Genomic DNA, 15475 nt, shown 5'->3' with positions numbered 1-15475 from the left:
GCTGCAAACTGCTGGAGAAATCTACTGTCACCACAGCCATCTAATCTTGTATTCCAGCTTGTCCCTGCTCAGCTGGCCAAATGAAAGAACTCCTTGCCAAATGCCTGTTCCTTTTCAGCCCTCTGCCTGTCTCCTCTTGGCTCACTGGCCATCTCTGTAGTAGTTCTATCCCACTTTCTGCCTGAACCAGCTCAGAAATGAGTGCTTTGTCTAGTAGCTAGAAAGGAACAGGCAGCTGCATTCAGCCAAAACCCCATGAAACTGGAAATGGATGATAAATTGAAGCGAGATGATCTGGAGGGAACCGCAAGATCCACAGTCTTTGGAAATCTGACCGCCTATCTGGATAATGAGGCATAGATTTCAGAGTCTGCCTTCAGTCACTTCAGTGTCCAAATCTTGACCTAATGGCTTTAGTTATATTTTGCAACTTTGATCACATAGTGACATAAGTGGTTTTGTTCATTCCTGGTAAGAGATTCACTAGGCATTGTTTTTCTGCTGAGACACCAGAGAAAACACACTACCAGTTTTCTACTGCAAATCATATAGAATCATGGAATGGCCTGGGTTGAAAAGGACCACAATGGTCATCTAGTTTCAACCCCTCTGCTATGTGCAGGGTCACCAACCACCAGACCAGGCTGTTCAGAGCCACATCCAGCCTGGCCCTGAATACCTCCAGGGATGGGGTATCCACAGCCTCCTTGGGCAACCTGTTCCAGTGTGTCACCACCTTCTGTGTGAAGAACTTCCTCCTAATATCTAACCTAAACACTTCAATAAGCAGTGGATCTTGGACGATACCTGTAAGCCAGATAGCTACACTTGAGAATTTGTTCAGGTATGCCAGTTTGGGTAGGGGAGGCAGTGAGCAGCACATAGCAGAGGGCAGCAACAGGCATTCCCCAGCATCCAGTTTTCCAGCTTGATATAATAGGTATATGAATTCACATATGTCTGTATGTATTCACATAAGTGCATGCTATGGGTAAAGCAGCTCACAAAGTGATGTCCCTAACCCTGAAGAGAATATTCTGTGCACTGCCAGCTTCCAGCAGAAATGCTTGTAGCTGTAGGCTGGTGTGTTTGTGCCATTCCATGCAAAGTGGCCCAAGTACATGGGGAATATAGCATCCACTGGCCAGAGCTTTAAGGACACTAATTTGGTTTTCATCTCTCCCAGTACAGACCCATGCCCTGGGGATGCCTGCAGCTCATGGAGGGGCTCCATCTGGAGCCCCAGCCACACAGCAGAGGAAGGCAGTGAAGTGCTGTGGTGGCCCCGGTGCCAGCACACGTCTTGGCCACTGCTACGTGAGGAGCCTAGAGCAGCGGTGGGAGATGGGGCTCAACTCACCCACAGAACACTGCTGAGCATCTGGGCTGCAGACGGTTTGGGAGCAGTGGCTTTGAAAGCAGAGAGATGACTACAAGGGGAATCCCAGATGCCGAGGAGGGCGCTTGCAAGCCGCAGGAGCTCTGCACTGGGTGGGTTCCAGCAACTTTTGCTGTTGCCCTATGGCACAACAAGATGGCCGTCCGGCAGGGGCATCCCCGGTGGGACGACCGCGGGGAGCCCGGCCCGGGAGTCCCCGGCGGTACCGGCGCGCTCTCAGCACATTCTGTCTCAGCGGCAGCTTCCGAGGGCCGTACGAAAGGCAGTCTGTCCCGTCAGGAGCAGAGCGCGGCTGAGACTCCTCTCCCCGTGTCCGCCCCGTCCCCCGCGGCAAGGCTGCCCGCCCCACCTGCCCCGCCGCCGAGTCCGAGAAGGGGTTAAAGCCCGTGGCGGGTGATGTCAGTTCCTGCGCTTCTCGGGAGGGCTGGCTCTGATATTTGAGCCGGTCTCTCCCGCTCGAAGGAGAACGCCGAAGTGTTGAATGGGACAGAAGTCGCACCGGGCACCTGCCTGCGCCCGACGGCGGCTCCGCTGCTGCCCTGCTCCCGAGCGAGCCCCGCGCTGGGCAAGGTGAGTTCGGGAAGTGGCAGCCTGGGCCCCGTCGCTGCCACAGGGGGGAGAGGGTGGGGAGAGGGCGGTGGGGGTCCAGCGGGTCCGTCCGCGCGTAGCTGGCAGAGCTGCTCACTTGAAGTTGCGCGGAGCGGGGCTGCGGGATGGAACGGCGGCTCTGGATGAAGATGCAGCCGGAGATCAGCTATACCTGCGTCCTGCCGTCTGCTCGGGCTTTATGGTAAGCCCCGGTGCGCAGGCCGAGATCTCGGCAGCAGAAGGTGAGAGCCTCGAGCCCTCTTCCTGTCTTGTGACATTTCTGTTCAAGCCACCTGCGCTCACGGAGAGAGACCTTATATTTTTCCCCTTTGCCAAACGTTTCCTGGTGTGCAGCAAGCCCTACCTGCATTTTGTCACAATGCTCTCTCCGTGCATTCCAAGCCACTCTAGCGAGTGTGTGGATGAACAGAACCAGTGACCTCGGGGTTATAAAATGTGGGGGTGAAGTTGGCTGGGAGGCGGAAAACAAGGAGGTGAAGATTTGCCCGCAGCCCATACCACTGCCTGCTGCCTGTTGAGGGCAGCAACATAGGAGGAAATCTCTCTGTCCGGTGTTACCTCTGTCATGTTTCTGACGATTCCTTTTTGAACCAAGGTGGTAGCAGACCATGGTTTGGCTCTGACGCTCAGGCAGATTCTGGTGCCTTTTTGCAGCAAGTGCTAAGAATTGTGCTCCTTCTGCATTGGCTTCCCCATGGCAGCCCAAGGAAGTTATTTCCTTAGCTGCCCAAGCACCTGCATCTGCAGTATGGAAATGGTGCATTGCTTCTCTCATGGAATGAATGAGCTGCAAACACTTCACACGTGTATATTTCATATATCTGAAAATGTTCATTGTAATAAGTTACCTTGGATTCTTAGAAGGATTTCAGGTAAAAAAAGTTGGAAGTGCTGCTGGATCCAATGTAGAACTCTGAGCTTCTGGTACATTGACTGAATCCAGTTTAGAGACAGAAAACGTTACTTTCTGATATACATTTTAGCTTCATCAGGATTACACCTTGGGCACTCAAAGTAAATACAATTACATTTACTTCGGTTATAGCATTTGGAATAAAACTGTCCCTGATGTTCATCAAAACTTTTACATACGGAAGTCAGAACTAGAAGTCTCACATCTGCATTCAGGTTCAATTGATTTTGTTTTCTGCAAGATTCTAAGAACTGAGCATCTGCTGTTACCTTCACTGTAAGCTGTTTGACACTCGGCACTCTGAAAATCCAGATGTTCTTCAAGAGATGCCTGTATTTAAGAACTGAGTTTTGATGATCTCAGCTTTTCTGAACAATGTGGCTGCTTTCTGTTTCCCATGTCCCCAGAGAAAGTATACAGCACCTGCAAGTATGTTTCCTGACTTGTTCATATGCCAGAGGAAAAAATGTAGAATCGCTTCAATATATAACCATATCAATATTGTTTATAAAACTGTACAAATTCTTTATCTGATTCGAAAATCACCAATATCTGAAGAAAAAATATGTCCAAAAACTTAGTGGATCAACATGATTAAGAGTTCTCAATAAATAAATAAAAAATAAAAACACTAAATAAGAATCACCTGAGCTCTCACGTCCAATAGCAAGGGTTTTATGTCAGCCTGCTAGATTATAGTTGATACTGGAATTCATAAAGCACAGATTGACTGCTTCTGTTTTGGAGACAAAGTGGGGAGGAGTGGTATATTTAACAGCAACTGAGAATGCAGAAGTTTGAAGGAAAGTTGTAATTTAGCAGATGAAGATAAGTGTGAGATGGTAGACATTGTTCCAGAGCGATATGATGTATTTCTCTGAAAAGAGAGAAGAAGCTTTAAACCTAACCTCTGGTCTTCTGAAATCATTTGATAGGATGACACTTGGGCAAATTATTAGCACAAGTTGAGGGAATGGGGATTAATAGAGGAATGATATATGTAAAGAAATGATGGAAGAGAATGTGACACTGTGCTGAAGGGAGAATGTTGAAAGGTATTTTATTGGAAGAGTTGAATGGGGTTTAGTAAAGGATGGAATGAATAATAATGGCACAAAATAAAACCATGCATTAAATGGAGTAACAGAATGTACAGAAAGCCTGGGAGATCACTGGGTAGAAACAGCAGAGGAGGAAAATATGTGAGGGAGGGGGAAAATAAAACAAATCAAAATACACACACACACACAAAACAAAACAAACAAACAAACAAACCCAAGTTAGGCTGAAGGGCAATATTTTGCAAGAATGAACAGACACAAGCTAGTTATGATTACATTTATGCTGGTAATTACAAGGTGGCTCATTAGAGGGGTGAGGTTTTTAGAACAACAGGAATAGCATGAGCAAAAATGCCCGTGCATTTGAGAGCTGAAGTATTACATCCAGAACAGAGGTGCCAGTAAAAAGAATTAGTGTTGTAGGATCCTTCCACAACCAGTGCATTTCTTTTGGCTTGAGAATGGCTGATACCTCTAATTGAGACTGAAATCCTACACTCCCGTGAAGTGTGTGAAAGATAGCCTGGTTAAATGCCAAAGAACTAGGGCTAGAGATTCTACCGATGTGCTGGGCTGGACTGCGGAAAAGGCAAGTCTGTACTTCTATAAGCTATCGAGGTACATGCTGAAGAATGCTGATTTTACTTCCTTCAATTTCTATTTGTTTCCCGCCCCCTCTTCCACCTCCCAACACATTGCCTGGAAAACTTCTATTACTGAACAAAGCTACCTGTATACAAAGTAACTAACAGCTAATGTCTGTAGCTAAAGGGTATACAATGTGTCTTCCTCTATTCATCTATGTGTTCGCTGTTCTGAGTTAAGTGGCCTGCTGTGTTATGTATACTATGATGTATACTTGGGGTAACTTCTAGCTCTCCTACCTGCAAAATATGAGCTAGCTGTGCTGAAGAGCAGATACGACCAGAGGGACATCTTAAGTGTTCTCACCCTACAAAATCAGATGTACAAGCAGTAAGGCTGAGTGACTTCATTGCTCTTTCCCAAGTCCTGGCCTGTTGCTTTGGCCCCAGTTCAGGGAAGCTCTGAGTTTGCCTGTGAGCAGGTGAGAAGTCCCTTTAAGTTTGAGCTTCAGTGTTTTAATGAAGCTGATGAACTAATAACTCTTTTGGCTTTGGAAATGTCTGTCCTTGTAGTGTTGCACAGCTTGTTGCTGGGCCATACACATTCATTTGGTATTATAATGTCTGTGAATACTCAGCCACTTCTCATTTTGTTTAAAGGCACTCTTATTATGCACATCTTACATAATCTGTGCCCATTTTAAAATAAAATAAAACTTATAAGTAGGCACTGAGTAGGAAAATTAAACAACCACAGGTTTTTCCACTTCATGGAGTTACAATTTGATGTCTACATCTTCAGTTTTGTCTTCAGACATTGCTTCTTCCTAGCTGGGATCCATCTCTTTGTTTTAATGATGTGTTTGTTTAGATACTCTTCCACTGTCCATCATCCTCACATGATGCCTGATGGCTGCAGAGATTGATTAAAGTGAAATGTTTAAGCTGCAGTAATAATGAAGTTCAGAGCACAGAGACTGTGCTTTCTGGCTCTTACTGCCTGTGTTCTGTTACAGTAATGTAACACAAATGTGGAAACAAAATGCACTGCATGAGATGTTTCAGTCTGAAGACACCCATGTGATGTTTGTAGTCTCTAAAGCCTTCTCTCTGTGGCATAGGAACAGGTGTAGTAAAGGTGGAGCTTTTGACATGCTCTAAACCTTAACTTATATTGTTCAAGATAATGGACTTTTTGTCATTGCCCTTCCTCAGACTGGGAAGGATGAAACACAGAAACAAACAGGTCAGCAATGGAATAGACAATAGTAGAAAAAGTCATTCTGAGAGTTAGAGCTGATGGGATAGCTCACTGTTGTTCTCTGATGGGAAGAGGAATTCTTGAGGCTAACTAAGAATTGGATGCAATTTGTGGACAGTGTTACCTCATATGTCACATCCTCTTAACAATCTACGTGATGTAAGACACTGGTGTCTTAAATTGGTGATGAATGTATGATCTGAGTTCTATTTTAAAAGTTTTATTGAGCTGAGTGTTTGCAACCATACTGGCATGAAGAAGGCAGGAGGGAAAACACTTCTAGTCCATAGGAAAAGGCTGTAAGGATGGCAAGATGGCTGTTTGTGGAATTTACAGTATGATGCACTGGTAAATTATTTACTCAGTCTAAAGGTAAATGTTTATTTGAATATTTATCTGTTACCCATTAATGGCTGCCTTTTGTGTGATTAAATGCTTGAGTATGCTCATCCGTAATATATGTAGCTGCATGCAGCTGTGCTGCTCTTTCATTTTCTAGATTTCCACCCTCTTCCAAATGTAGTTGTATCTGTGGAAGCTATCACTGCTCCCTGGAGTTCATCCCTGCTCATCAGCTAGAAACCATCATTCTCTCCCCACTGAGAGGGTGATGAGGGCAAGTTCTCCCAATTTCACTGTACATCCTGACTATTAGCAAGGTCAGAGCAGGTTGGTGTACTGTCATATGATCAATTTATCCATGACAGCAGTAAGAATATAAATTTCTAGTAGAGGGCATGTCTATAACTTGGGATAGTACAACTTCATTGTCTGCTTGTAGAAGAAATCATCCTTGTTCCCAGTCCTACTGACTAAACTGAGGAAGACTAGGCCTAAGAAATGAGAAGTTTTCCAGTTTAAAATGCTGTTTTTTTTTCCCTTCTTTTCTCTAGGATTTTTAAAGCACCACAGAAGGTATCCCACGTGGATGAATAACTTCACAATGGCTGAACTCACAGAGGAGAATGGCAGCTGTATGGACTGGCAAAAGCGATGCCTTGTGTTGGAATCCCAGCTCTTCAAATTCCGCTTGCAGGCAAGCAAAATCCGAGAGCTGTTAGCTGAGAAGGTGAGACTGTGGTGACTTCAGTTTCATTCTGATTTATAGTAGGAAAGCAAAAAAAATCTCTAAATATTGAACTACCAGGCAAAGTCCTACTTGCAGTAGAAATCTCTTTCTAAATTGCAGTAATTCATTTAGCTTTTCTTATCACTTGAGGTACATGGATGTTGCCAGAGTGGTATAAAATGGTGTTAGTGAAAATAAGAACTTGGCCTTGTTTGTTGGAAAATCATCAGATATTCGTACTACTGGAAAACACCATAGTAGCAAGATTCTGGATTTCTAATGCGTGAGGCAGCTACAGAGCAAAGATGGATTCTTTTAATTACAGTACTGGGATCAGATTTGGCAACAGGAAAGCTTACAAGATAAGAAATTATACTGTAAGACTGGACAGTGATACATGTATTGCCATAATGTTAGAATAATATTGCATAACCAGTTAAAATATTCTGGAGATGCTGAAGATCAGAACTGAGATGCTTCTGAAGATCAGGATGTTAGAAACTTGCAAGGTATCTGGTTTTGAAGCAACTCCTACCAAATTCTTTGAAGTGCTTCATATGAAGTTGCCTACCATCTTAGGGGAGGGAACTAGCAAAGATTAAAGATTTTGGTAAAGGTATTTTTGGTGGAGTTTTTGTTTTGTTTATTTGTTTTTGTTTGATTGTTTCCACCAGGGTGTATATTTTCTTTACCTCAAAATAGTTTACATTTCAATTCAAATTCAAGCTTATTCATTAAGCTCTAATTTGCACATTATCCAAGTTTGTAATTCACCGTGGAGTTCCTTGTTTCAAAATGTGGCTTACAATATTTCAGTCCAGTTAAAGATTATTCAGCCATTCAATCACTGTTGTTAAAGTGAGTGTCATTTCTTTCCGTCATGCTTTGCTAATAAAGTTGAAATCTTTGTGACTGAATGCAGTTTACTTGGACCTCTTTTAAGTTATCCCTGATGATAGCAGTGTTCCAACTCACTTTTGCTCCATTTTGGGTTATGTAACTTCTTTGTGTTTATGCCTGTCTGGTTTTGTTTGTTTGATCGTTTGTTTGTTGATGTTTTAAAATGACAATTACTTCAGAGGGGAGTGATTTTTATTGTTGTTTTCAGTCTAATTATATTTCCACTACTGCTTTATGTGCTACATTGATTCCACTTCTAGTGCTGTTTTAAGAAATGATGCAATTCTAGCACCCTGTTCATCTTTAAAATATAGATTTGGAGGTGGACATCAGATACTGTTTACCTTTGAGAACATTAAGAGTAGTCATAAAGTTGATTTAGACAAAAGAGAGTATAGATCATGTATGGATGTGGCACAGGTCTGGTAAAGACCCCTTTGATGTGCAGCACTCCACAGACTCCATAATGCAGGAGAGGTAGCCATGTGCTTTGTTAATTCTTGACTAACCCCCAGAACACAGATAAACCCATCTATCAATATTTTGAAGAGGAGATTTGCCAGGCTCTTGTATTGTTTTTTAGAGATGTCTGTTTGCCACAGCAGAGAACAAAATTATCATCAGCTGTATGGGGCTGCTCAAGAAAGGGGCCCTATGACAATTAATCCAGCCATTTGGTCAAAGCAACATTCTCTCTGTTAAAATTAAGGATCTGCTTGGTTCAGCAGTCAGGTTACTCTGTAACTACCCATACAGCACGCTGGTAGACTCACTTGGAGGGTCAAAGAGCTAGCAGATTTGCAATTCCCTACTGTGAATGTTATATGGGAAGGGGAGAGCACCAGGGAATGTGGGACAGCCCATGTCCTCTCCTGACACAGGTGGACTCAAGGCCCTAGAGCAGGTGCTCAAGCATGTGACGTTCAGGCTGAACACAGTTGTTGGCAAGTCTCCTGTGTCTCAGGTTCCCAACTGTTCTGCAATTACTTCCTCAGACACTTCTTTCTCTTCCCTACAGGCTCCATAGTATGCCAGGGTTCCTGCTCACACTTCATCCTTCTCCTCAGATAGGCAGTGATACAGAACCAAAAACAATGCATGTATTGTGCTTTATGACGCCAATTCCAGGGATTTTTTATCATATTCTATAGCAACTGTGATTCTGTATATAATTGGCTCCATCAGTGAGAATGAAGAGATATAGACAATCTTGAAATTGTACTGCATTTCTTATAGAGTTTTGAGGGCAGGTAGAGAATCTCAAGAAATGGACACCATTTGAAACTATGTGGCCAACTCACGGTGCCCCTGAGAGCCCCTGATATGGTTTGTAGCAATGGGATATTTTTTTATCTTGAAATCAGACATGGTTTTGTCAGGGAAAGCTACTGATTGAAAGCTTGGAAACCTGATTCCAATTTTTAAATCATTCTTTAACTAATTTTTGGGCTTCGAGGCAGATTTTACCATTTTAACTCAAAAAAGTAAATAAAAAATCACCCATGTAGTACAATGCATGCTAACATTTTAAATCCTTCAGATTCTTAAAATCCGCTTAGACTAAATAGTCTAGATCACTGTTCAGAACAAGAAGAATTTAAAACCCAGCAGTTTAACTGCCTACACTGCAGTTCACATGGCGTGAACTCACACGTCAGTAACCTGGGCTCAGCTTCCCAGCAGCACTTCTTGGGTTGGCTCACTCCTGGCTGCAGGTCAGCATGCCAAGGCGCCCCAGCATGATGCCCAGCCAGCACGCTGCTGTCCCCCTGCACTCCCCTAACATGCAATATCCCTGGATGCTGATTTGGTGCAGCCATCAGCAGGGATCCTGTGTCAGTCCCGAATCAGCCAGTTATTTCCACTCTGGCTTCCCTGCTGGTGAGTGACAGTGCAGGCTGTTGTCTTGGCAGCACAATGACCTGGTTACAAGTGAGCTCTTGAAGAGAACAAGAGGAAATTGAGGCTGAGACATGAATGAACTTTTTTCTACTTAGTTATATTTTGCATGTAATAGGCAGTCAGGAGAGGGAAAGCCTATCTGAATGGCAAATAGGACAATCTTTTGCAGCTCTTAGAAGGGCCATCTGGCTAACTTTAATCAGTCTCTGTATTAAATCAATAAAAACAAACACTTAAAAAGCCTCTTTTGTCTCATGCAACAAGGGCCATACAGCTGGGCCTGTTTCTCTCTTCATACAAGCTAACATTTGGAAGAAGTGTTACTTGGATTTGGTTTGCCACTAATTTTTTTTGTATGTGAACTGGGTCAAGTTACTTAGTAGCATTTGTCAAATTATAAAGCATTTTGAATGAAAGGACCCATGCAAATACCAAGTATTATTATTAGTTCATTGAGGGATTTGAAAGAGCCTTAGAAGCACGGACGTATTAAAATTTAACGTTCTCAAGTGAGATAGTTGACACCAGGGATGGGTGAAGTAATCATTTTGTGACTACAAGAGATGCAGTGGTTATTTAACAGTTCATAGTAGGACAACCTAACAATGTAGTAGAGGAAGTTAAGAAAAGTGCAAGTTCAGTTAAGGTTACAGAGGGGATTAGGGTGACAGGATGTAATTGATTTGCCTGGAACTTAGCCAGATCATCTTGATTGCACAAGAAGTTTCATAACTCTTTAGTGATCAGGAATGGTCCCAGCACACTTAATTCTCTTTATCCTGATCAAGAACAAGGACAACTACTAATAAAAAACAAACTATCTTGAGGCTGGGACAATCAGGTATTTTTTCTTTCAGCCAGAGCAATGCTGCCTTTTTAAAATAACTTTAGTGTTCCATGGGGATCTCCTATTGTGAAGAATCCAATTGTTCATCTAAGAGAATAGCCTTCGGGAAAAAGCCTAGAGATTCATCTAAACTGTGCTGAGAACGTAGCCCCCCTCCCCATTAGTTCATGAGAAAACTAGCAGAAACTGACTTAGAAGCTACTGTCAGAAATAGTCTTTGCTTTCTAAAGTGTATCATGTTTCCAGTTTGCATATGTCTTTTGCCAGCACATTTTGCTACTACCTGTCTATGGTGATTGCTACTCCAAGACTGACAGAAAAATGACTTGGGAAACCACTTCTTCTAATAGATAGAAACTTGTGCCCACAACTTCTGTAACATTAATTACCTAGATCTCAGCCTCTACCATGTCTCTCAAATACAGGGTCCTTGCTATGACTTTGGCTGTCTGGGCAATCTTTTGTGGCATCTCTCTTCTCCTCTGCCAAGGAAGCATCCTCAATAATTTGGAGATTAAGCTCCATGAACTGTGCTGTCCTTGACTGCTATACTGAAAAAAAAATATATATATATATATAATCAGATAGGTACTATGCTACATGTGGCTTTTTCTAACCTTTTTGGTGTGTGTTTTTATTTGTCATGGCTTTTTTTAGTTACACAATCATTGATGTGTCTACATACATATAATTCTGATATATTTTTCAGTAGGTGTCAGTTTGCTCTTATGATCAACATATGAGGAGGAGTCTTGTTGCCATCTAAAGGATGGGAAATAAAAACAGGAATACTGACATCTGCCTTCTGGTTGATCAACTCAAAATGAATGAAGTTCCCTTTCCAAAAGTGTTGATTTTATTCTAATAGTATCCAACTTGACTTCCTGGCTCCAGTGCTTTATCCAGAATCATAAAATGTATCAAAGAGAAGTTCAGATTCCCTTATAGTCTGTTTCCTGCTTGATGAATGATTCTTTTAATTTTCTAAAGCTATTTCTTTCCCATTCTTTCATGAGTCAAACACTAGTAAATGCTGAAAATTCAGTATAGCTCAGTGGCTGAAACTTGGTGACACTGAGTTGATATTGCTGGACTGAACTGAGACCCATCAAATAGGGGAGAGGATAGAAGATGACCTTGCAAACATCAAATGAAATCTTATTGCTATTTAAAAATAAACACCTGAAAACACAGAGGTGTGGGGGAGAAAGCTCTATTGTTAAGTTGTTAGAAGAACACCAAGTGCATCCACATTTCACTAATAATAAAGCTAGTTATTTGCTTGTAGGATCATGTTTCAGTAGAGGCAATGCTCAGAATAAGTGCTATTAGTTTGCAAAGTTCTTTAAAATGAAGACAAGCATAGGAAAACTAAGAACATTCATAATCTTATCAGATATAAATCTGGGATGTTTTTGAAGCCAAACCAAAGTATTCACTGGTTATAAAGGGACATCGTAGACAACCTGCTGTGAGACTTCCAAGATGTGATTCTTTTCTTAACCATCATAAATCTGAGATGAAATGAAAACAGGAAAAAAAACGGTGAACGGTAGGCAGGCTTCTTGCAGGAACAGCCTATGGCATGTAAATTGTAGAGATGAGGTCAAGAATTTGGGACTATTTTCTTGACCCATGTAATGAATGATGAAGTTTGCTAATGAGGAAAAAGTTCCAGTAAATTCAGATTGGGCAGATGACTGGAAAAGGTCAAAGGTTTTTTTCCCTGGTCAGAGCTGACCAGTTAACTCAAGAGATGCCAAAGATCTGTGACCTAACCAAGGAACTGAAGGTTTAAAGTCTAACAAATAAATCTCCATGTGATTATTATTTCTTCTTTCCCCTCTGGCTTACTTCTTTTCTGGCTCTGAAGATGCAAGAACTGGAACAGAGAGTGATAGAAGCAGAGCAAAGAGCTGAGGATGCAGAGAAACAGGTAAGATATTCTCTTATGTTGCTCTGGTGTAAGCTCAGTAGGAACTTGCTCTAAACTTCTTCCAGTTTAGCATACAGGTAGCACTTCATAACACTGTGCTACAAGGGAAAACTGATTTACCATGGTGAATGAGTACACAGGCTGCACTGAAAGGAGTATTGTAACACAAGTCAGGAAGAGCCAGATGACTTGGGCTCCTGCATCCCTGCATGCAACAGCTGAAGAGAGGCTTTGAAGTGAAGCAGCTCCCTCCAGCTGGTCAAAAACTGCAGGCCTAAGCATAGAGTCAGAGATTAAAGTATAGAACTAAGAACCTTTCAAGATGGTTGAGAATGGCTGTCAAAAAGCATTTCAGTAGTGAAGGGATGAATCGACTGTTGTAAGTGCTGGAAAACACTACCTCACAACTAGGAACTTCCATCTGTAAAACACAGACTTGCAAACCTCCATCAATTTTGTATTGATAGTGAGATTTCTTTATTCTGACCAACTTAAATTTAGGAAAGCTGTTTATTTCATGTTCTTGGCCTCTATGCTAGATCTGCAACCATCAACCAAGAATTGTTCATGTGAGTAATATCAACAAGTCTGCACATAAAAACATAGATGAAAAAGGTAATGTTGACTGTTACTGCATCAACAGGAAATGTAGCTAACACTGCAGTCCAGTAAAGGAGGTTTTATACTAGGTGACAGCTCAGTGACAAGAATGGTGTCCATGATATAAGAAGATGCAATGACACTGAGAAGCAAATGTAGGGAAAGTCAAATCCAGGTTAGAGAATGAGCAGAACTTGACTAGGAAGGTGTAGAAGGGGTACCCTAACATAAATGAAGGTTTGTATAGGGTAGGTCCTGAAGACCAGCAATCTTCAAAGCTGTATAGTCTGCCTTTCTAGCACCCTTGGTCCCATATGGAGAGAAATGTTGCTAGAGACATGCTTTGCTGCTGCCTAGCAGCCAGAAGACACTACAGAATAAGGAGTAGGGTCATTCCTCTAGCTAACAAATGTATTTCTAATGAATGAGAAGCAGCTTACAAATGAGAGGGCTCTGCATCAAGTGTAAAATCCCTTGTTTTGTTTCACTCCAGGATTCTGAGGGATTGGATTTGTTAATTCAATGGACCCCTTGAAGCTGCCAACCTCAATTAAAGAAATCACATACTTGCAGCCCCCACTCCAAGCCTCTAGCATAAAGTCAACATTTGGGCATCAGAGAGAAGGGGCCATCTCTTTTTACTATAATCACCCTAAACTCTAATGAAAACACATGTGACTCAGCAGGCTTAGTTTTCTGGCTCACATATTGAGTGTCTACCTTTCTTACTCAGAATGAGGAAGAGCCATTGTGCTTTTCTGCTTAACATAGAGAGACAGAAGAACAAAACACAGCTGCAAGTATGAGATGCAGTCTGTTCAACAGAGCATGAGTAACTTACTTGCACAGGCTCTGTGAAGTGCCCAGATCATTGCCCATCTTCTGTCTTCCTGATTCCAAACTCAGGACATATTAACAGTACTTGGAACTGATTATTTTGCAGATTCTGTCTGGGATGTACTGGAGCCAGATATCCTCCAGTTGTTAAATACCACATTTGAGTTAAGCTGACAGAAATCCATTCACTTTTTGAATGTAAGACTTATAATCCATTGCATTAGGATGAAGTGGTGATTTAAAAAAAGAAAAAAGAAAAAAAAAAAGAGAAAAAAAAAGAAAAAAAAAAAAAGAAGACTGGCATATTGAGAGATACTGATTTTGAAGAAAGTGATGAAGTTTTGAAAACCAATTAAAGATTTACAAGGCTCCAGCAGCAGCTAAATTTTAAAGCATTGAAACCTGTCAATAATGAGGGAGCACTACATTGTTTCTCTCAACAGGAGAATCACCAAGTGTTGGCACTCATAGGAACTCAAGAATAGGCAGATCTCTAAAAATACACTTAGCAGATTGCCACAAGTTGCCGAAACAGTATCTTAAACTGGAGATCAGAGAGAAGTCTTTTCAGGATGTTCTGGTGTGTACTTTGATACTAAATGGGGTTAAAAAGCTGGCCATGGTATTGCAAAGGAGGAAAACGTGATGATTTGTTTAGATATCTGTACTGATTGTAGTGCCTCCACCACCTCTCTGACCAATAACAAGTTTACAACAGTCCACTGTGTGCTTGTGTTCATTTTTCAGTTTGCATCTGTTACACTTTCAGCAGTGCAAACAAATGGATAATATTTTTGTCATAGACAATAGTTAAGGTGTTTTCTTCCTATTCTCACCACAAAAATGTGAAATAATAAATATTCCATGAGTTAGGGTCTCAACACTAAACAAGCAACACCTTCATTTGCTTTTTTTGTTGTTTTTTTTAACTCTCCCTCTGATTGTCCTTACAGGTCAGAGTTATGAGAGAGGAAATAAAACTAGCCAACATGAAGACTAGTGAATCAAACAGCACTCTGTACAGGAAATACCAAGAGCTGGTGGGTACAGTGCAAAGAAAGGAAGATGTGATCAACAGACTGGAGACACAGTTAGCAAAACAGGTGAAGGCATCTTCTGCATGCAGATTTGTAGACATGAGCTGGAGGGACTTTGTAACATATGGTTCAAAGGTACAGCTTGAGTTTCTATTACACACTAGCCTCTTGCAGAGGATCTGAAGGCAACTCAAATGATGTCCTCCACAGTGAGACTTCAGTAGCATTTGTCTCTTCATTACAAAAGACTGATAACATTCAAAGACTCATGCTACTGTTGAATTAGTGGTGAGATCCTAAATTGTAATGCTCATATCTAGACATGGCATTTATCTGGCTTCCTAGCATATAGATTGCTCCACAAATTCATTGCAGGTCCCATCCCTGACTCAGCATGAGCTGCATATTCAGAAGGGGCTTTTCCTAGTCTACAGGGATTCTTTGGCATAGTTCTTATCTTATCTTGCCAGACGCCTTCAACATAAAAGACAAGCCTTTTCCATTCTAATTTGGTGGATGA

At 41.8% G+C, this 15475-nt stretch overlaps 1 protein-coding gene across 1 annotated transcript in view; it reads left to right on the top strand.

Annotated features, from left to right (window-relative positions):
- The first annotated feature begins 1797 nt into the window (after window positions 1–1797).
- PLEKHH1 (pleckstrin homology, MyTH4 and FERM domain containing H1) overlaps window positions 1798–15475 on the top strand; it is a 48827-nt gene continuing 35149 nt past the window's right edge. Inside the window, exons 1-4 of the mRNA XM_072338655.1 lie at window positions 1798–1969; window positions 6721–6896; window positions 12419–12481; window positions 14872–15021. Coding sequence (XP_072194756.1) covers window positions 6756–6896; window positions 12419–12481; window positions 14872–15021 — 354 coding nt within the window. The 5' untranslated portion in view covers window positions 1798–1969; window positions 6721–6755. The remainder of the gene's footprint in view (window positions 1970–6720; window positions 6897–12418; window positions 12482–14871; window positions 15022–15475) is intronic.

This window comes from Excalfactoria chinensis, chromosome 5 (genome assembly GCF_039878825.1).
Source record: "Excalfactoria chinensis isolate bCotChi1 chromosome 5, bCotChi1.hap2, whole genome shotgun sequence".
Lineage (NCBI taxonomy): Eukaryota > Metazoa > Chordata > Aves > Galliformes > Phasianidae > Excalfactoria > Excalfactoria chinensis.
This window is presented reverse-complemented; position numbering and strand designations above follow the sequence as displayed.